This window comes from Patagioenas fasciata, chromosome 4, assembly GCF_037038585.1.
Source record: "Patagioenas fasciata isolate bPatFas1 chromosome 4, bPatFas1.hap1, whole genome shotgun sequence".
In the NCBI taxonomy this organism is placed as follows: domain Eukaryota; kingdom Metazoa; phylum Chordata; class Aves; order Columbiformes; family Columbidae; genus Patagioenas; species Patagioenas fasciata.
Window position 1 is genome coordinate 16,954,620 of NC_092523.1, and position 23,229 is coordinate 16,977,848.

The window sequence follows — 23,229 nt, forward strand, 5'->3', positions numbered from 1 at the left end:
TAAGGCACTCTAAGTACAGCAGGGGCTACAGTTCTTCCAAGAGATCCTATTTTAAATTGGGTCAAACTGGTCCACAGGCATTCTACATAAAAAATGTTTTAAATCTGTTAAGATCACAAACCGTTTCCACAATGATGTGAAGTCACATACGAAAATAAACCTACTGTGAACAGCACCACATCAATTTCATGTGTTGGTTGTTAAAACTAAGTGTTGGTCTCTCCTTTGAAGTACGTGGGTTAATTCAGCTATACTATCCATTTGTAATCAGTCTTTTTACTGATTACATGTAGATGGGTGAATTTGGCTGACAGCATAAAAGGAAAAAGAAAACCAGGATTTACTCACCAAGGAGGAATCCCTGTGACACCACATTCCATCCTATAAAGGAAGTGAAAGTGCTCTTCCCTTCGGTCTGATTTACAAGAAAGAAAGAAAGAGAAGGTTGTAATGTCGCTACGCTACGCGCTGTTATGGAAAGGAGAAAGGACTACTTGACAGAAAATACTGAATGTACCTGTCTTTGTTTTGCCTGGTGGAAAGCTACACATTTTGGTGGACAGGTGCACTACTTTCTCAATTAAATTAACCAGACAATTGGAAGTTTATAAATTTAACAGCTATAGCCCTTAGGAAAAAAAACCAGGCTTGGGAATAAGTGTTCAACATAGGTTCAAATTTATTTAATAACCTGATAATATGCAGAAATAACGTCCAGAATTAGAATGCCAGTATATTCGCTCTGGTTTGTCTTTTTTTCCCCTTGGTATTCTTTCTTTATCCGCTTTCTATCTTGAAGTAATGCTGCTCTATTTATTTCCTATTGAAAAGCATAAGTCGATGATTTCACAGGAGGACAATGGGAATTTTAAGAGGTAGATATAATATAACTGAAGTTTATGATGTTATTCCTGACAGGACTTAATACACTTATATCAGGGAGAAGATAATAGAAACAAAAAAAAACCCAACACAGAACACATTTATAATCTGCAGCTATTTCTATATGGAAGAAATGTAAAGATCTTGTCAATCAATCTTCCCATATAAGAAAATTCTTAATCTACTTCTGTATTTTATCAAGAAAGCTAGTATTCATAGGAAAAAAAAAAAAGTATCTCACTTTCCACAATAAGTCCTTACTTGCTTCGTGGACATGATGTAAAATGCCTTTAAATGTCATTTAATTGGGAGTCCCATCAGAGTTTCACTAACATGCAATTTTAGCTTTTGGTGTTTTTCAAACAACACAGAAAAGCTTTTCCACATTCCCATGAGAGTTTCTATCAGTGTGCAAAAATATTTTCAAGGAAAAAAATTGAGCTCTATAAAAGGTTTCAAAACAAGCAGAGATATTAACCTGCCCAGAATCTCCAGGTCTGAGGTATTAATAAAAAATGTGTCTTAATTGTTAAAGAAAACAGTACCTTTTAAGCACAGATAGTTTCAGAAGCCCATCATCAAAGACTGCAATTCTGAAGAGAACTCCACCAGGTCCACTTCCCTCTTTGCCTTAGATTTGGTGTTCCAGCAAAGTACGGGCTTTTATGTTGTCAACGAATATTTTAATAAAATGAGAATAGTTTATACAAGAACAATTTAGGAAACTTCCTTGACTTGGAAGAAATTACAGCAGAGCAGATTTTTTTTTGTAATTTCAGAAGATGCAATTTAATTTTGTGAAGTTATTTTTTTAAGAGCACCCTACTATTTGCAAAGCATAGCAGTAATGAAGTTGCACCTGCCAAAACCACCACAATCTGATGACTTAGCCTCTGCCAGTTTGATCACAGTAATTTAACCAGCAGCTTAGTTTACTTAATGACAGAATCTTAGATTCTTCTGACTGAAGTTTTCAAAGTTCTAGTGTCTCTCTAAAATAGCTATGTTAACACCACTACAGTTCTGACAGACACAGAGAACCAAATGTACTCAATATGAAAGATCAAATGACGAGGAATGACAATTTAGCAAACTGAAGCACTTACACTGTCTAAGCAGAAAACGGAAACAATTTTTTTTAAGATACATTACTCTTTGTTCCCTTTCAGAGCTCTGTATAACAAATATTAAACCATGTAGAAGAGGCTATAAAGCGCTCCCCCTACATTTAAGCACTGCACACAATATCATAGACAGGAATTAGCTCACCTTACATAGGATGTAGTTTTATTGTTTTAAAGAAATAATGGGTAATACAATCTTTTCTACATTGAAAAGAGCAGAAAGAATTATGAGGAACTAAATGAACTGATGAGTAAACCAGAAGGGAGATAAAACAGTCACTGCTGAATCATTTCACTGAGATGTTGAGAAAAAGAGTCAAGATGAAGGGAGGAGCACTTTTATTTACTGCACAGAATGGAATATGATGTGGCAGGTTCAAATAACAACTGGTCATGTTTCTCAACACTTACTCGACATTTGTGAGGAAGAGCGACCTAAAAGATAAACAGCCACCTGCTTTGCAAGTACCTTTTGTAATTACAGATGTCTTACCTATTGAACTCTATTTTGTTACAAACACATAAAAAGATATTTCCTGAGCTAGAACAAAATTCCAAATCTTTTTTGCCATAACAAATCAAATCAGGATAACTCCCCCACGGCCCCCCCAAAAGCAAAGCATAAGCTCTGAACATTTGGAAATAAGAATCATTACATCTGGAAAACATTCCATTACATAAACATGAATTGTGAACCATTCAATAAAAAGCCACCAACATTAAAACATTAATGAATTAGACAAAGCCTCAAGCAGTGAACAAATAAAGAGATTCTAGAGCAGAGGTGTCAAACTCATTTTACTACTCCTACATTTGTACAGTCCTAAAATTACATTTGTCTCTTTGAAGGCAACTGCGAGGTTGATGTGGCCCCCTGTGAAAATGAGTTTTGCACACCTGTTCTAGGGAAATGAATTCCATAAACATTTGACGAAACTGTGGCAAAATAAATTGCTTCAGAAGTTGTTAGAAAAACAAAGCCATCTTCACTCAAGAGGACTTCAGTTTCACTGAATCTTGCCTGATAACACTATAAAGTTAGCACAGAATAGATTAAACTGGATTCTAACCTGCCTTACATAATAAAAATAATATCAAGCAAGCAGACTAAGTTTTAACATTGCAGGTGTGTGTACATATATATACACAGACACATGTGTGAGTGTGTATGGTATATCCCATGTTGCTTTCTTCAGCACACTGAATACCCCAAACCAGCAATTGGTTTTTCAAATTTTTAACTGTAACTTCAGAAGAGCAGAAAACTTGTTTGTTAAAAGCAAAATGTTGTTTACAAACAAGGAAGAACACTTTTTAAACAGAAAAAAGTAGTGGGATCCAAATGATAGATTAAAATCCTTTACATCTACCTGAATTTTAATATTTTAGCAGTAGCACCCATACAGATATTTACAAATAGGCATAGAGTTTTACTCGCCATCAGGTTAAAACTAAATAGCTGTCATATCTTTTACACAGCTAGGAAAACCCTTTTAACATAATGAAACTAAGATTCAGCACAAAATTAACACCACACTAAAACACCGGAGACTGCCACCTGGTGCCTATGTTAAGCATCACCAAGTACAAACATTTCAGCTTCAGACTACACTCTAAAATATTATTTCTTATGTAATTAGACTAGCGTTTGCTCTAATCAGAACATGCATTCTAAACTATGTATCTAAATGCACTTCACATATAAAACTATCAATAACGTAATGCAAGCAAAAAAGACTTAAAATTAAATAAATAAATCAGCTACTATAAGTTAATGTAAAGGTTGGGGAAATCCAGAATGAAAACCCTGAAATCCTAATTTATTCAAGGAAAAAAATCACACCATCAATACAAATATTCCATTTCTTTTAGGCTACTCTTCAGGCTCACATAATCAGTTTTACCATGAAGTAGCAACTTTTCACAAGGAAATAAATTTTATCCAATTTTTGATGTCTATGTCACAAAGGCAAACAAAAATATCCTATGTATTAGCAAATTCCTCTTAGTATTGATCTAAACAAAAAAGTAAGGGGTTAAGATCTAAAATTCATAACATTATTCTGATTAGTTAGTTCCATCCAACTACTCTCTTAAGATTCTTTGAAAGAGAGAAGATAACATGTTTTATAGAGTTATCCTTTGGGCAGCTTACTGTGGAAACAAGCAGAACTTTTGCTGTAATAAAAATTTTGTTTCAATATGAGAGAGTATATCAAAAGACATGAGCCAAGCCACTAACTCGAGTCTAAGAAATCTTACCACACTGTTCAAACAGATGGCAGTTAGAAGAACAAAACTACAGGGTAATGTTACATCTCTGTCCTTTACTAACCTGAATATGCCTAATTGGTGCTGTTATCAAACTGTTGTGTCTGAAGGAAACAACGATGACAGTTAGCGACTGTAGGCAAAACTTAAAGGTGTCCCACACACCTTTGCTTTGGCTAGTTTAGGCCAAAACTTCTATTTTACAGTGGAAGAAGTCATTAGTTCAAATGGCCCTGAAAGGCTATAAAATCAAGCACACAGGTGAATAGAGAAACATTTTATGAGTCCATTATTTAAGGGTATTAACACCTTTCCCTTGAATCAACTTACCGTAAGCCATAGCAAGGCAAAGTGATGAACCGGAACATTGCCAGAAAAACTCTCAAAGGAAGCAGGGTGAATACATACAGAAAAGCATCCAGGCACAAAAAGATTCCAAAAAACATCAACTAAATTACAAAAATAAAACAGAAGTATGTTAGTAGTTTATAAAGAGCTACACAAAGTTTATAAAGAATTATTATACGAAAAATACTTTTACATAAGACTAATTAACCAAATAAGTACAATGTTCTCACTTATTCAATCACCTGAACTGTAATAAAAATAAGATGCTATACACTTGGAAGACTATTCAGCAAAAATTCTGCACCACAAGGTCCAAGCAGCAAGGCGTTTGCAGACCTCCATGGCTCACTGAACTCAGTCTTTATTGGATGGATGAATTGCACTTGGATGTAACTGTAGCTCATTTTCTAATGGTGACTTTCCTCTAAGGTTAGAAAAGAGAATGGTTTTAACCTTTGAAAAAAATGTTGAGCTGTGTACACCTGTGCACAGCCATTTTTTGCCTAAGTCCTTTTTAATATGCTTTTTTTCTTACTATTTTTTTTTTTTACCATGTTAGTTTTCTATTCCATAGCTAATTACAGCTGTGTTAGTTCTCCTTCAGATAACATCCACCTTGTTCATACAAAGAACACAATATAAAGATGTAAACTTTCAGTTGCCCTCAGTTTAAATGCTTTATCCTTAACTTACAGGAACAGTTAAAGCAATTTCATTATAGCCACAAGCCAAGCAACTCTATGGTAATTAAACTGGACCTAAACTCTGTGATCAGAAAGCTCTTATGTACCAGACTCCCCCTCACATTACATGCCTTTATCTGCTCTTTGAATCTAAGATTTACCTGAATGGGACTCTAGGCATATACTTTTATGCCTGTCAGACCAGAAGCCAGTGTTTTTGCTGCAAGGAAAATCACCTAAAAAGGCAAGCTTAACTGGCTAGATGGTTAGGACTAGCAAAAATCTAAGCAGGCCTAGATATCCATGACAGATAAGCTGTGACATGTGAAAGTTGCATCTATTGCTGATGTGAAAGACGCTGGTTTGGGGAGAAAGAAAAAAAAAAAGTAAACCAAAGAACAAGTAAGTTACTTTTATTTCCCACAATACTTTTGCCTTTCAAAACACCTTCTCTGTTACCTTGTGCAGCAGCCAGTTCAATGTCCAATGAGATACTGTCACTGACAGGTACCTTTCTCTCACTTACTCCTCAAGTGTCCTTGTACCTCTGAAAGCAATCCCAGGGAGTACACCCTGGTACATGGACCCATGAGCCACACCAGATGACTGACTCAGGCACAAGAGCACTGTTATAATCTCTGAGCTGTTGCTTTCCCTTCTAACACTATTTCTATCAATTTTGCAGTCTGTACTTCAATACCATCAGGACACCACAGTCTGCTTCCTGATATTCACTCATTCACCTCTAGTACCATTTTCTAAAGTTTCAGTAGAGTTATTCAAAATTATCGGGAGCAGTGGTTATAAATAATGGATGAACTTATGCACTGCATTTTAATATGCCATCAAGTTATCCATTTCTTTGTATATTCAGCATATGGTTTAAAAGTTATCAAACACTGAGGATGACTTACTAACTCCTTAACCCAAGAAACAAAAAAAAAAACAAACCAAACAAGATAGCCTATCATCTTGCCCCTGAATTATTTGAGGACATATTTAAAATCTAGAAAACAATTCTGCATTTTCTTTTTGATTCAGACAGACTTTTTCTCTAAGTGTTATCACGTTTTTTCCCATTCCATAAGCCTGCGTTAATACTTGTAACTACTGTTTAATGTCCTCATTTTCTTAATGTTTTACAACATTGCACTTGCACACTTATGTGCACCTGTTGAAATATAATCAGAACTGAACCTTCCACCCATTTCTGTAAACCTTAATTTTCCTGCTACATTTCAGATACCGAGGAGCTAACAGAGAAGCTACCAGTTTTTCAATCATCATAATCATATTTTAGCAAAAGAGCACTAAGTTTCATTTTGAGATCAACTGACAAGTGTTCCCTTAAGATGGCAGGAATATAGACTACCTTTTCATGCAGTAAAAATAACCTATTACAATTAAGAGCTTCCACTCAAACGGTACAAAAAGCTCAAGTGGAAGTAGTGCTTATATTAAAGATTACCTAGCTTCTCTAAATAAAAAAGTAATATTCAGAATAACAACAACAAAAAATATTACCCTTTTAGCATCACATCCCAGTTTAAAATTATGCACATGTAATAAGTGCACGTTGAAGAATATCTCCTGATATAAGGTTTTAATAAATTTATTCCAGTTTATTCTCACTCTACCCAACTATGATTTTTATTCCTAGTCTGTAATTATACTACTAGTTAGTAAACAATACAAGCCATTATGAAAATTCTCTTCCTTTCCTTATGTGTCACATGCTTTATTTCAACTAAGCAGACCTTTGAATTACAGAATCAAGTGATTCCTGCAATAGGTGATGATCTGTATACAATTTAGTTTGCTTTCTAGGTGTTCACCTTCATACTTTTTCCAGTTTTTCAACAAGTATGATTCAATTTGATATAGCTAATATGTATACTAACCTGGACTAAGCCCATGCAAAGCACTAACAAATTTATTTAATATCTCTGTAAAAAGATGACTATCACTTTTTAAATCTATCTGCTTATTACTCAGTTTCATATTCACTCAAAGTACAGCCTCCAGTTTGATTTACTATGCAAAACTCATCATTCTAACCACTTGCAGCATCAACCTCATTTATAAAAGACTGTTGGCCTTCGCTTATTCTTGAGTACTTAAAGTTTGATTGGGAATCTGTGGTGATGATCCTTCAGAATACTCTGTGACTTGGAGATGGCACCTATTAGTCTACATAATTACAACAGAGATGATGTAGAATTGCTATATTGTTCAACTGAGACTCTACCAGAACTGGAATATTCTGCCGTAAGCTGGAATGGGTGAACAATGAGGATGCTAAGACATCACGCATGGAGATATTCAAAGCCCAGCTGGATCTCATCCTGAGCAACCTGTTGTGATGCAGCTTTAGGCAAGGGCTTGGACTACATAATTTCCAGAGGTCCACCACAATCTCATCCATACTGTGATTTTCTGTGGTAACTAACTGGGAATTTATTTTTGTAAAACCAGGTCTCATCATGGTCCAAGAATTAATTTAATGATACTGAAGGGGGAACCTGACAAAGGGTCTCCTATTCTGCCTCCCTCCTCTACTGCTCTTTCATCTTTCCAGCCCTATTCCAAAGTATCCAGCTCTCCTTCTGCCAGCTCTGGATCCTCAAGAATATTGGCTGAGCAATTTGGCTCACTATCCCAGCAAAGAACAAATAGATTAAGAAAAGTGAAGCATTCACTGCCAAATTATGAGCTGATTTAACTGAGGATGGTCCAATAAGCACCACAGCTCATGCAACAGGCAGCATAGGCAAGAGACCGAAGTGGAAGGAACAGTGAAACAAGACTCTTCCTTCAACAGAAGTTTAATTGGTGTAGCCCTACTGTGTAACTTCCTCCCTAGAAGTTTGGAGAATTTTAGCAATATAACTTTTAATGTTGTCACCCTGCAGCCTAGCCAAACCTTACCAATGTTGCCTTCTCATCATTGAGCATATCCCTGCTGCCTTGCAAAACCGACACCCTCTCCTACAGCATTTCAAAATGCTTAGGCCAGAACAGAACTCTCTGTAATGTATTACAGCACTGGAACTTGGGTCACTGCAGGGCCAGAACTATATCTGAGCTAACACAAGGGAGGTGGCAGGAATGCCTCAGAAAGGGCCATAGTCCTGGGACAGAGAGGGAAGATGTGGTAAACAGTGGCAAGAAACAAAAAAGAAGGCTGTGAAAATCAAGTCAAAAACCTTCGACAGAAACTCATCCAACACCATCTTTTTAAAGGACCAAAATCTTCCCACCCTCAAAACATTTTATACTGGAAAAATCCCTAACACTTTTTTTTTAAAGTCTAAAATTACATATTTTGGTAAACAGTTTTCTTTTGCTTGACTATTCACTTCAGGATCAGCAATGTCTTTATATTTGAATTAATTTATCATCATCTAGACTTGAAAATCAGTCATGTCTGCCTCTGCTATCTGCTAGTAACATATATAAGTGGCCATGAGTTGCCACCAGCAACAAGCAAACACAGGCAAAACTCCTGAAACCACGGGTTACTGACACTGAAAATTAATAATTATAAATGCTTAAATCTTTTTTAGTAGCAGAAGTGTTTGGAAAATAGATATTTAAGTAACTTAATGCAACAGATTTAATCTCTAAATTCAAACAAATCTTAAAGAATACTTCACCTTTTCCAGTTCTTTTGGTATCCGCATGCACGTGTACACTCTTTCTCTCCGCTCTGTGTATTTTGCTTCATTGTGTTCAAGGAAGTAACCTCTTGTTAGCTCAGCACTGATGAATCTCAGCAATGAAAGATCTACATTCAGGAACACATATAAGCAGAAGACACTTCAGGCATTAACTCCCAAAGAGTGATAAGACTGCTATGTTTTTGTTACTTGTTCCATGCCTCATTTACATCACATCTAACCCAGAAGGTTTCTGCTGATAGTAACAAGAAAATCAAATAACTTGGTATGGCAGGAGCTATATGAGAAGCAAGTCCTATGTTCTCCCATTCCCCTGTTGTCTCCCAACAAACAAAACAAGCCACAATTCCCAGCAACCATTTGCATCAGACATCCCAGTTCTCCAAAACATAACTCAAAGCAGCTCTACAGAATGCAATATGTTGAGTGGATCTAATCCTTAATGTACTGACAGTCTTCCTAAATTTTCTAAGCTATACTTTTTTAAAAGCTATTTTCCACCCTCAGCAACACTAGCAACTTGTTCTTTATTTTAAAGAACAACTTTCTGTAAGATCAAAACATTCACAGATACTCGATCCCAAGTGATTCAGTGCACACACAGTACAAGCATGGTGATTATTTGATGATCAGACCAAAGTCTTTCAAGACCAAAAAACCATAAAGCATGTATAGACCTGCATTTTAATGGCTGTCGACAAATAAGCTGAAGGTTGATTTACCTATATTTAGTCAACTCATACAGCTTCCAAAAAAAGACTTTGCAGAGAGTAGTCTTGCAAAAGGAAATAAAATATGAAATTATAATTACGAAATTCCAGGCTGTCAGCATGACGAGGTTGAGCTTAAGTTTCAACCCTCACTGGTAAGGTCTGACATTGCCACCTCTTGGTAACACTGCAGAAGTGACAGAACACTACAATGAAGTTCAACATTTCTGGTTATTATTGGCATTTAAAAATAGAAACTCTCATCGTACACACAACATTCAAAAGACGGAAATCACTTATCTAGACAGATAGGTGAAAAGCTGCAATGCATTTATCATTACACATGAACATGCTCACAAACAGTAAATTCAGATTTTAGCCAAAGCCTTAGCAAGTACTAGTGGGAAAGGGGGAGCAGGGAATGGACCTTGCATGGTACAATGCTCAACATTTTTGGGGGGAGAAAGAGGCTGCATAACACTGCCTAAGCAAAACAGCCTAGGGAACAGCTGTTAAAGACAGGAATGCAGGTATAGATGGTAGACGTAAAGAGCCCACCCAACACTGTCTGAGAAAGTGGCTTCTCAATATTCATCACATTGAAGATGCTGCTGACCATTAGCTGAAAGAGTAGCCAGAGAATTACAAAGTTTTAAAGCAAAGAAGGAATTAGTCCAAACAGAAGTACGAAAGGAGGAGAAGAGGCAGGGTGTGCTTGTAGCCTACACTGCGCTTTGGGCACAGGGCACATGTGAAGAGCACAGTTAGAACTTGTGGGAACTACAAATAGGCATTTTGAAGTTTGTAGTGCCGCATTAACATTCTGTCTGTGTCTAGAATTATGCTTTTTCATGTTGCCAATACTGATCGCAGCTATATAATTCACCAACTGCTGGTTAATTATGTATTGTTAATAAATTGTTTAAATAACGGTTTGCTTTAAACTATGTGCACTGAACAGTTTTTCCCTGTATGAGCTTGTTTAGATAGCAATTTTGATGATGTATATATTACTGAACCACTTCTAGTAAGTAGGTCAAAGCTACTGTAAACCTTAAAGGTATTTATTTTAAAACAAACAGAAACATGTAGTTTAATGAGTAGTAAAAAACTAATATTGACACATAAATTTTCAATCGAAGTTCACTCCACTGAAATAAGGCAGAAGTTCACACCACTAAATCATTGTTCAGATCTCTTGCAAACTTGTTTTCTGCAGTCTTCCTTTGCAACACTATCACTTGTAACTTTTTTGTTTTTCCCATTTCTTTCTTAAAAAGTCAAAAGAGATAACATCAGCTATAAACACACAAATTAGCTACTCTGTTAACTGCTCAGGTGTATTTTCTTTCATCCCAGATGACTGACCTTCTCTAACTTAAAGATAATTCATCTCAAACAACCGAAGTTTCCTGTGAAGTAAATGCATGCATATGGGCAACCACCACGGAGTCCCTTTTGGGTCCCCTCCCACTTGAGATATTCTATGATTCTAACTAAAGAGCTATTTGTTCCCACTCCTTCTTACCTCACACAAACTTTGATGGGCCTATTGTTAAAAAACAAATTATTCTAAGTTTCTTCCACCTGGCCAGACTTTCAAGCCCCAGATATGACCGAGGTTGATCAATACACAAGCTCCAGACTGTGACTGCAAAACAATCTCTTCAGTGACAGGGGATGCACTGAAGCACAGACACTCAGCCAGCTCCTTTCTGAGCATTTACTGCCACCCAGCATCAGCCCTAGTTCTGTGCCAGCTGTGAAACAGATCAGTGGCTGACCCTGTAGGAAAAACACAGTAAGCAAAAGAACACGATGAGACACTAATGCAGGACAGAGCAAAAAATCATCTGAGAAACTGCTTAATTCCACTATCAAAGCATCATTTTTTTTTTAATATAAGTAAACACTCCAATTTCTACTTCAACTTCCTTCCCTACTTCAGACTGTAGCCTAAGTTTCAACTGTTCTGATAGCATACTCAGTGCTTGAAGTATTTTCATTTATCTCCCCATATCAGGACTGAAAAGCACAAGCATCTTCAAAACATAAAAGGCTATTAATTCCTTAAAGGTAAAAAGATAATGATTTACCTAAGTTATACTTCAATGCACAGCTACACAAAGGATAACCATTAACCAGAAACGGAGAGGAAAACTTGTGCAAATGTGAAACATACCGCCGCTCAATAATTTTTTATCCCTATATAATTGTAACTTCAATCCTAAATGGAACAATTCCAGATACTTCACTTCTGTCAGTCCTAAATAGACACTTCTCTCATGAACACTCAAATCAATCAAGACTACAACAGCACAATACTGTTTCCAAAAACAAGTATTTCCTTTTCCGCTAAACAACTTCTCTGTACTGTACTGATCCTGCTTTACCACCTTGAAAAAACCCTACTTCTGTTCACCATGTAACATATTACTACTGATAGATGAGTTAGAATTTTTAGTTGCTCTATCAAGAAGCCTGTTCTTATGTTTTCTTGTCCTGAAGAGTCAGAGAGCACCAATGAATTGTAACTATTTTTTAATTTAAAATCAATAGTTGGAAGATAGCTATTGGGGGTGTGTGTGTGTGTGTGTGAATTTCTTATTTCCCTACTTTTCAAAAAGTTATTTGTTCAGCTATCTTTCAGGCACATCAGTATGTATCTTGCCCATTGTTTTTTTCACCACAAAGCAATTCATAATACTACAATCAAGCAATGGAAATTACATTTACTTCATCAGTACCACAGAAGTGTAGTCAATGATGCTGCAAGTCCTAGGTCAAAGCATGTCAAAAAGGGATACAGCACTTGTCAAGCTTAGAAGAAAAGCACTGAATTGTTGGCAGGTGTGTGGTGTTTTTTGTTGTTTTTTGTTTTTTGTTTTTTTTTTTTTTTCCCTATTTGGTAGGACCTATGCTATCACATTCAAGCCAACACCGAGGCAAGAAAGCCGGCAAATTTGGACACCACTTTGAGCACTTTCCAGATTTTTTCAGCAAGCCACTCAAGAATATGGTGCTAATAAAGCAACCTTATCAACACTAAATCAGCCCTGCTGCACTGAGTGACAATACTTAACAAAAAATGCAGGGCTATTTTCAAAAATTACTCTGTAGTAATCGAAATTGGCAGTTTGAGTGTAAACGCAAATATAGCTGCAGGTTTTAGCAAAAGCCAAGACATTTTCCCTTATTTTTTCCCTACGAAATCCCGCCAGTAAACTACACTTAGTTTAAAAGACTTCTAAGAACGTGCATACAACTTCAAGGCTCTAACAGCACCGTTACTTTCAGCAGTACAGGCAAAGACTACTGACTCACAGCTCTGTGTACGTAACAAACATTAAGACGAGGAAACACTTCTCGTACTTCAGCACCAAAGTTCAGGGATCCTGCAGCCCCCGGGCCGGGGGCTCAGGGAACGCAGGACCCGGGTCTGAACCGCTCTGCTCCTGCCCAAACCCGCCGTGCGACACGCTGCCCGCGGCAACTCCACGGCAGGTGCGGATTTTAACAACCTGAGATTCGGCTTTAACGCGCAACACTCGGATGGATGATGCCCCGTCGTTAAACAACCTCCTGGCGATTAACGTGCTGCGTGACAGGGCACAGGGACTTCACTGACCCTGCTCCCCGTTCTTGCACGCGAAGGAGTGGAAAGAAGGGACACAACCAGCCGCCCCGGGGCTTTATTTCCCTGACACGGGTGAGTTCGCTGACTAAACTTGAGGACCGGGAGCGAAGCGGCAGCGAAGGTGGCGGGGCCGGTCCCCGCCCGGCCGCTCAGGGCTGACCCGCCAGAGCCCGGCGCAGTTTTTGAAGTCGCTCGCCGAAGTTCGCCCAGGCGGGCGGCCGGGCGCTCTCAGCCCGGCCTCAGGCACCCACCGCGGCCCCCCGGCGGGCCGGGCCGCCCGGCGCTGTGCGGAACCAGCGCTGGTGACGCGCCCCGGAGGCGCCGCCCGGCCCGGGGCAACACCGCGGCGGCCACCGCGGTCTCCCGTAGGGACCGACCCAGCCCCGCTGATCTCGCTGCCCGCCACTCGCCCCTCGCGGGAGGAGGCCGCCCACCGCGCCGCCGCTCGCTCACCGGAGAGGCTCCGCTTCTTCTTCCTGCCCCGGTCGCTCTCGTAGAAGCCCAGCGTCTCCGTTCGCTGCTGCGGAGACGGCTGCCCCGGGCCGGCGGTAGGCGGCCGCGGCTCGCTGCTCCCCCAGAGAGTCTTGGGCTCGCCCCGGCCGCTGTCCTGCTGCTCCGGTGCGCCGCCGCGCCGCCCGTCCCCGCCGCTGCCCGGCGCAGCGGCGTCGGCCACGCCGGCCATGTTCGCCGCCCGCAGCAGCGCCCCCGAGCCGCGCGCCACGCCGCGCCCCTGCCCGTGACTCATCACCGCGCGACAGCGGCGCGGGCCGGCCGCCGCGAGAGGGCCCGGCGTGGGGGGCGGGGGCGCGGCCGGCGCAGCGCCATCTTGCCGCCGTTAACTGTGTGCGTGCCGGGACCCGGCGGGGCCGGGCTGGGTCCGCCTCATTTCACCTCCTCCCGGCGCCTTCTTCTGCTCCGCCGCGATGCTTACTCTGGTCTTATTGACACCACTGGGCGCAAATGTATTAACGTTAGAGAGATCTAGCGGGCTGTCTGACGTTGTGATAAAAACCAAGTGTGCAAAGGTCACGGTGTCACCTGCCACACGGGTTAACCGGGGAACAGTGGCCCAAAACAACTGCAAATAACGCGATTAATCTATCCCACACCATGCAAATAAAGACCTTGTTTGAAAATGGAAAGCAAGAGGTGAATTATTAACCCTAAAGCCAACAAGATTTCAGTAACATAACGTGTCAGACACTGGGCACTTGAGGTCACAGCCGGAGCCCCTGGCTCTGCCCACCAGCGGCCTCTGGAAGGAGCCGCTGCTGCCCGGCCCACCCATGCCAAGGACCGTGTGCTGTGGCCGTGTGGCTCCCCTGGAGCTCACACAGTCCCGCCGGGTACAGGAGGGTGAGGAGGAGTCCCCAGAGCTCAACCAACCTCACCAGCCTGAGAACCAGGGCCTGAAATCTTGTCCTTCCTTAAAGGCTGAGGCTGGGGATGCTGTTAATTACTGGCAGCATGATACTGGTGGCGAAAAGGCTTGTCAGAGGCCATATTAAATGAAAAGTGCTTGTTCCTGTCTCGAAGTGCGTATAATTTATACAAGGATAAACAAATATAAGAAGCAGGGAGCTCAAGATAACAACGAAGCACTTGTTTGCAGAGGGAATTCACATGGGCACAAGGACAAAATTCCTGGCCTGAACTTCAAGTAGAAGACCTCCTTCACATTAAGTTCTCATGTTCTTATCATGCATTCTGAGGTTTAATATTTAGCCACTCATCCTGGGAAAACAAAGAGTGCTTTATTCTTTCTTTGGAGGGCCATCGTAGTCTTCCTCTGTAACTGTAAGTTAATTGTACGGTTGTCTCAAAGAGCATTTCAAGCTTTGTATAGACTAGAGATACTCATTTCCATTGCCATTAGTGGTTCTAAATGCCTAAAATCCAGTAGGATTAATCAAAGTCTTAATGTTTTCAGGCAGGGGAGCACTTTTTGCAGGTACTTGTAATGTGTAATAAGAATATCATACAGGGAGCTAACAGTAATAGCTACTATACATTATCAGTTTGGGCTTTCTTCTCCCAGCTTTTTATGCAGATGTAGAAAGTTGGACAAATAGGATGCAGAATAAAGATCTCCAAAAAGAGCTGAAAAATTCCCTCAGCAGGAGTGCTCTTGCAGTCCATGCCAAGTTACATGACACCCTGAGAGATATTCTTCTTTTCTCATTCCAACTGTGTAGAAAAGCTATATCCATCCATAAGATGCATTGCATGATACTTAAGGACAACAAAGTGTTACAACTTTGTTATCAGTCTTACTGCCTTTGCAGTAAGAAGCATCATCTAACAACCAGCTTCTTTTGTCAGGCCCACCGAGAAGCTATCCAACGTATTGTCGGCACCAGTTGTGACAGCACATCCATTTTCTATTCAGGGGTTGACCCAAGATAACCTTGGTTTGTTTACAAGATCTTCCAGTTTTCCGCTTGAAGTCGTTCAGCTGAAGACACGATAATAGCATGACCACAATACAGTTCAGCTAAGAATTGGCTCATATTATTGATGCATTGAGCAGCTGCCCTCAAGTTTCTACCTGCAGAGTCTTTCTGGATGTTTTTTCTGTATGTTACAACTAATTTGTAAACCATCATTGGCCAGAATTTTAATATGTTCTTTTCCACATGCAAAGATGTGTGGTTTTCAACTATGACACGTGATATTTTGGCACACTGGCCACTTCCACAAGTTCAAGCCAAATGCAGCAAAATCCAGTCTTTAGACATTAGAGTCCTTGAACTAGCCAAGTCAGAGGGCAAAAGTTGTTTAGTGAAAAATGTTAGCAGTGTTGAAATAGGAAGTAGTGGTTCATTACGATATCTGCTCTTGGGAGTTATCTGGGACCATCTGCTGTTTGGGCATGAGAAGCTGTATTTCGTTGCTTTTCATAGCTTATCTGCTACGAGACATGCTACGGAATCTCTCTGCGGCAGGTCAGAATCCACTTTGCAGTTTCATAACATTCACCAATCTTTTCCCTGAAGCGATTATTTTAGAACAAGACACAGCCCTGTTTGTGTTCCTACAGCTGGAGTTTTACTTTTTTCCCCAAGAGATAATTAGCAGGTGGCGGGGGAAGGGAGAATTGTTTCAAAATGATGACTGTCTCCAAGGAGAGAAACAGTTTCATTCATAGAGCAACAATAAACATTAGGATAGTCATGCAGTGAATACAGACTGGGAAGTGTTACTTCAGTTTTATTAGAAATGCCGTCGGTGCTGATCTTTGGGGCTTTGAGAAGCTACTTCTTTTGTTGCCTTAATTTTTCCATACATATACTAGAGTAATGTTTATTTACCCATAATTTGTCTTATACATAATCATCACAGAGGGATTTTTGCTAATTTGATGTCAGGAAAGTTTATTCTGGCACTGCCAGCTATTAAAACTTTTTAGTGTGTCCAGCTTGGTTGTGCTTTGGTCCCTGAGTACCCACTGCTGCAACTACTCTGTCTCCTAGAGAGGACAGTCTTTTTCTAAAGAACATGTTTACTTGGTCTAAATTTCCTCCTTTTTTTTTTTTTTTTTTTTTTTTGTAATGTATTTTTTCCCCACAAGAGCCAACCAAAGGTCATTAAGAAGAAGACTCAGAAAATGGGTAATCATTATTTGTAGTGGTTTTTGCTGCCAGAACTTCAATGTCTTTTCTGACCTTTCCATCTATTTCACTTATCCCTACCAACTCGGATATCCTCCCTTAACATAGATGGTCTATCAATGAAGTGTGCTAAAAAGAGCTCTAGTAAGATCTTTTTAGAGAGCAATACAATGTCAAGAAAATTAGATCTCATATGAGAAATAAATTATGGGCATAGGCTAAGAAATAGGAAAGAAGTCTATAGAGAAGCGTGGAAACTCAATGTACTGCACAAAGCAGAAGTGAAACTGGATAATGCATTAACTAGCAGTAGAGGCGGGTGTTAAAATGATTTTAGTAACAATGCCATACTCATAGCTGCATGAAACAGTTATGTGTAACAGCAGTACTCATTACTGTATGAAAACATCTGGTATCTGTCTTACATTGTAAGCTTTTTGTCAGTGACACTCGAACTTCTTTAGACTTTGCAATATCACTCAAAAAAAAAAGGATACTAAAAATGTACAATTTAATGGTTTAATTTATTGAGTCTCCTGCAAGAGTTACACTGAGTTATAGTGTTATATGTGTGATTTTCAATTATTCTTAATTTTTAAAAATGTCTTCACTTAGTATACCTTCTGTGGGGAGGAAAGTCAACGAAACTCATGATGAATTCAAAGTGCAATATTCCTTTTTTTTTTTTTTTCCCCAGGATAAATATTTTCAGCCCCTTTGTAATAGAAACAAGTTATTTTCTATTGGCTTTGTGTCTTCTAGTTCATCGATACACTTAGTGTGTGGGTGCATATTCATTCTTCTGCTAAAGGCAATGCATCTCTTAGCAACAACTGTTATTAACAAACTCAGTTCTAGATCTTTCAGAATTGCAGCTGTCATATTTTTGCAAGGTAGAAAAGTATTGGTTGGAAGTATAATCTAATTCTGTCTCAGTCGGTTCTGTTTAGTAGCTGAAGTTAAAAATATCTGTTTACACCCACAGGAGAAAAAATCATGTAAAGATTCTCCCCTCCATTTTATGTTCAGCATCGAAGCAGCAGATGATTTTTTTTTTTTATATATGGACTAATCTTCACATATGAAAAATAATCAGTACAAGAAATTGTTGTATAGACACTAGTACCCTACATATTTCACTTTTTTTTTTTTTTTTTAATCTCAATATAAAATTTTTACTACTAGGTTTTACCATATATTTTCCTGAGTTGTAGGCTCACTAAATATTAGGTTGACTCCTGGGTAAGCTGAGGGCATTACTCAACATCAGCATGTCCTTGAATAATGCAAGTACAAATCATGTTATGCAATACTACAGTACCTGAAAGTCGGGTTTGACTTCTCACTGGTACATTTCCATTATTTGTTTGCTTTGGATACTGTATTATACAGTGCAGGAGCTGCTGCATGGTTAAAAAAACTCAATGGTGCTTTCCAGTGACAGCCTGTTTTTCCACATCTGCAATCTTTGAAATTTTTGGAAGAAATTCTTCTTTTGAGATACTTTTATGTGGCATCATCTTCTCCTGGGACCATAGTTCAAGGAAGACTGAAAGGCAGAGGTACAGAAAGTTAGTTCAATATTGCAGGTTTTAAAAAAACATGCTCACATTATCTTAAAAATAAATTTCGTAATATTATTTGGTTTTTGTTAGAATTTCTAGGAGTTCCCTTGTGTGATATTTTTATAGCTCTTTCACTGTCACATATCTTGAAAGTTTTTATCAAGGCAATACTTCTTCTCTGACTGTCAGTGACAGTTTTTTCCTGCCCAAGGTCTGATCTCCATTTCTCAGTGTCAAGATTTCTTGAGGATTTATATCTTGAGCAAAAGGCCAGAACTAATACTTAAACTGCTGCCTCTATTGGAGCGCAGGTACCTGAACCTCTGACACCTATTATGTAAGCAAAGCAGCAGATGGTCTTTTCAACATCAATATAACTGAACTCAGTGATAAATGGGGCATTTCCCCATAAGATTCACACATTTGAAAGTAAAGTATCAGGGAGGTCCCTAAATCTCTTTGATTCCAAATTACTTAATCACAGTCTTCATCTTGAAGGGTTGGAAGGAAGGTTTTGTAATCTCTTCTTTCCTCTTTTTTTCTTATTACATACGTGTAGCTATAGTGCATAACATTTAAAGATGGCTCTAGATATGACAAGATGGTTTTAAGTGTTATAAGAGTTCAGCTGCCTTTGACTCCATCCTCAGATGAACTAAGCCAGACATAAGGTGTGGGGGAAGTCAGTGGAGAAAATGCAGATGGAAAAACAGTTATGAGAGCTCCTAGAGTCATGGACTGGGAAGAGAAAAACACCTGGGGAAGGTTTCCTGTACTTACTACGAAGAAAATTAACTCTATCCCAGCCAAAACCAGCACACCCAGTATGAGACAGAAAGCGGTTGGTGTTTTGTTTAGGTGTCAGAAAATAAGTTACCTCTAAAAATTGGTTTCCTAATGTGTAAGTTTCAGTCTGCCATTTCTTTGTGTTTTTCAGGTCCAGGGAGCAGAAGTTAAAATCCTGAAGTTGGAATGGCCCAGGTTTTGTGCCTGAATTTAGAATATGGGTTTTCAGTCGTGCCAAATCCAAGTGGAGATAGACATCTCTGTTGTAAGAATCATTTGCAATCAGAGTTGCTGTAAACAGTCCTATTGATTGAGTTGAAAATCTCAGCTCAGCAAGAGCATTTCTGTTATGATAAAGTATGCAGATATATACATACATACAAGATTTATGCCTAAAATTAGATGGTGAGATCTCTGGATAGATCTTAAGTCTCTCACTTCCCAAAGCATCTCTGCTCAGGAGGTAATTCAAATGTGTTAGATTTAAACATAATGGTAAATGCTTTTCTGATTTTAGGCAGTAAAAATGTGTTCTTCAAAAATGTTGAGTCTCCTGTAGGACCAACTGAATCACTTCAGAGATTCTGGGACCCCTACTTTGGATTCCTACTTCTGAAAATCATGGCTCATTTTGTAATCATAGTTGCACATGAAAAACCATAGCATACATAGAAAAGGAAATGTATTGCTTATAGATGTATAGCTAATGGCTCTGAGACCAAACCTTCAGTCATTTTAAGTCAAAATAAAGTCATGACCTTCGGTGGACTCATACAGTTTTCATGAGATTGGAACTGTTTTTTGAATTATTTGAGGTTTGAAAGAAGAAATGGTTTATTGTTTGATTTAATTGTTATTTTCTATCTAAACAGTGCGTTGATACAGATCACCTAACACACTGTGCACAAGGTAACAAAGGTGAAAAACCTATGCAGAACTGCTCTTCATACACACAGATATTGTTCTTATGTATATAAACACACAAAAAATATTTACATATACATGACAACAGAATACTGAAATCAAGACCAAATTTAGGAACTAAGTATTGTTTTAACATTAGAAATGTTTTAAAATCAGCTAGTCCCTTTCAGGCAAGGGTTCAGTGCTGCATTTTTAAATAATTGTCACCCTTTGAGGTTGTTTATTGTGTTATTACCAATCTAATTGTCAAGTGTGACAACAGCACTTGGGTCAAATTCGCCTCTGATTTAATTCCAGTAATGCCAACGTAGTCTGCATGATCTAAGTTAGCATACAGACATAGATTTTTGATGTATTCACAAACTGTGTCTATCAATATACCAAACTCTGTCTATTGAGAACACAGTTACAGCATCAAGTGACTTCTTATACCACATACCAAAGACCCTCTGTAGTAGCATGATGAGATAATAATACATTTTCAACTGGAACTCAAAATTTCCCATACTTTTTTTGCTCAAGTTTTGTATTTTGAAGCAGGCAATTTTAATTTGGCAGACTCTGTACAAATCCAATTACCATTTGGAACTCCTGGAGGTTTGCTCTACCTTGATGAGTAACAAGATGCACTGGAATAGGTTTGAGATCAATCTTTCAGCCCTGGCAGATCATAAAGAAAGATGCTTACACTGAAAATACTTGATATTCCTGCAAAGTAACCCTACCCGCCCTACATTTGCATCAACTAGCAGAGCATTAACTGAACATGTTTTTCCTTTCCATTTTCAAATTACTATTATTGTGAGATCCTGTGATTTACAAGTTATATGCACCAAAGCCACATTAAGAGTTGACAGAACTCACAGAGGGACATGAAGAGTAAAAGCTGAAATTCCATCTGTCAGCCACTGAGTTCGCATTTGGAATATCAGAATATAAGTATTGGGAAAACCAGCAACTGGTTAAAGGATCCAGCAATTTAATTGAAACGATATGAAATATATTCACTTTTGGAAAATTTATGAAAGCAAAGTTTCAAACACAGGCAGCTAAGAAAAAGTCCTGTACATGATGTCTCTTAATGCTATTGTGTTCAAAGTACTGTCAGCGTTTCTTTTACTGGGATTTACTGTGGAGTACTAGCTGAACTTCTAACTCAGCCTTAAGAATATATGCTTCTTTACAATCCGATGGCTTGGTTAGGCCTGAAAATCTTGCACAGGTGGGCAGGGATGTTCATGTGCTTGTTTAGAGCACCTGCACACAGAAATGTGTGTTCATAAAACCAAATACCTGAATATTCTGTAGAGATGTTTGTAGGCAAAAGGAACCATAGACAAGCAATTACCAAACCAGCTTGCACAAAGATGATTCCCATGCACACGGATATTTTTGTGGGCATTAGTCATCTGCTTGGTTATGATAACTTGATCCAAAGTCTGACTCTGGAGTTATTTTAGTGATCAGGATGCGCTATTTTAGTTCCGTATTATTGTATAAATCTTTATAATATAATTGCTGACAGAACCTTTATCACAGCATTGCTGTCAGTTCATTTGTGATCTTTATGATCTTCTTGCAGATCATTTATTCATTCAACCCAGGAATAAATGCTTGATACATAAATTTTAATAATCGCAGTCTTGCCCAGTCAGGACGACCCCTTTCTGAATGACTGGAAGTGACATGACTCATTCTCTCCTTTGTATATTCCCAGCTGGCACTTTCAGTTCCCTCCCAGTACTCCTATATTTCACAACCCATAACAATTATTCTGCCCTTTCCTTAAGTAAGATTGTTTGAAATGAAATCAGGAGAATTATTAATTAAAATAAGAGCAGTTGAATGTCTGAGTGTTACCCCTTGGATGAATGCAGAACTATCATCTTAATTGCAAGCAGCATACTTGGTGGTAATATACAAAGCACACCTTGTTTAATAGAAATATTTCACACTTACAGTGAGATGGTTAAATTATATGTCCTGGTGTGTCTGCAGAACACAAGCATATGATTAAACTGGAGTCCAAGATATGGACAAACAAGACTAATAAAGCAATACCTGAGAATTAACAGAAAAAATATAATAATGTTCACAGAACGGCTGTGTCTTCTTACTCTTTCCTCCTCACAGTGTGTTCTTGGCTTCTGATGCTGTGAGTTAAGATTGCTTGTGGTGCCAAATCACCCTTTTTTTTCTCTATAGTGTGTCTTCATGGCAGATCTTGTTCTCACCTTCTTAGCTGTGTTTGGCTCATGTCCTTAGTAGCCACATTTTAAAAACTTTGCTTGAATATTGTTGACCTTTTAGACCCCTAGCCCAACTTGAGTGAGAGGGTGCAACACCTGGCGGAGTCAACCGCAGGATCAGCATCGCAATGTCCTGAAGGCACAGCCAGGAGTTGACTGTTTCACTCTGGAGCGTAATTGGTGTCCTGGGAGAGAGGAACACCTTCCTCTTGGTTTGCAATGACCACTAAAACACTGGGATGCTGGAAACCACTTGTTTTACAAAGTTAAGGAATAGACTGATCCTGAGCCAGCTCTTCCTATGCAACCAAGCCTGATTTCTGTGAGCTTTCAAGGAAGTAATTGAGCAGATAATTTGGCACTGAGAAAGTGAGAGCACCAACAAGTCTTAGTGGGTTAGAGACAGTTGGAGGTGACAAGCTGTTTTGTAAGCAAGCCACTTGTATTTAGAATTTTAGATCTGGGTTGAGGATCATCATTTTAGACTCAAAGGCTTAAAAATTGTGACTTAAATTCAGGAGTGAGTTAAAAACTGAATTTCTCATGTGGGAAATAGATTTCCAGGTTGGGAACAGCTCTAACACTTAGGCAGTTTTCCATTTACTAAGTATAGCTATTCATTTTAATTTGCATAAAGAACATGGATATGTAAGTCCCCAATTACTTTAAAAGCAATATTTCAGCTGATACCGTGAAGTAATTAGTTCAGTGAGGAAATGACATTACATAGTGGAAAGTTTGGTTTGCCAAGGATCAATT

The 23,229-nt window shown here is 38.9% G+C and overlaps 1 protein-coding gene across 7 annotated transcripts in view; it reads right to left on the reverse strand.

Moving 5' to 3' along the window:
• The window catches only part of TAPT1 (transmembrane anterior posterior transformation 1), a 47,215-nt gene extending 33,157 nt beyond the window's left edge, over positions 1-14,058 (reverse strand). For 2 of the 7 annotated variants that reach the window (XM_071807334.1, XM_071807333.1), the window contains exons 1-2: positions 4,608-4,726; positions 349-415 (exon numbers count right to left, since the gene is read on the reverse strand). In XM_071807334.1, coding sequence (XP_071663435.1) covers positions 349-415; positions 4,608-4,617 — 77 coding nt within the window. In that variant the 5' untranslated portion in view covers positions 4,618-4,726. The other 5 variants (XM_071807330.1, XM_071807331.1, XM_065836997.2 and 2 more) reach the window with 5 other exon arrangements.
• Positions 14,059-23,229: the final 9,171 nt, after the last annotated feature.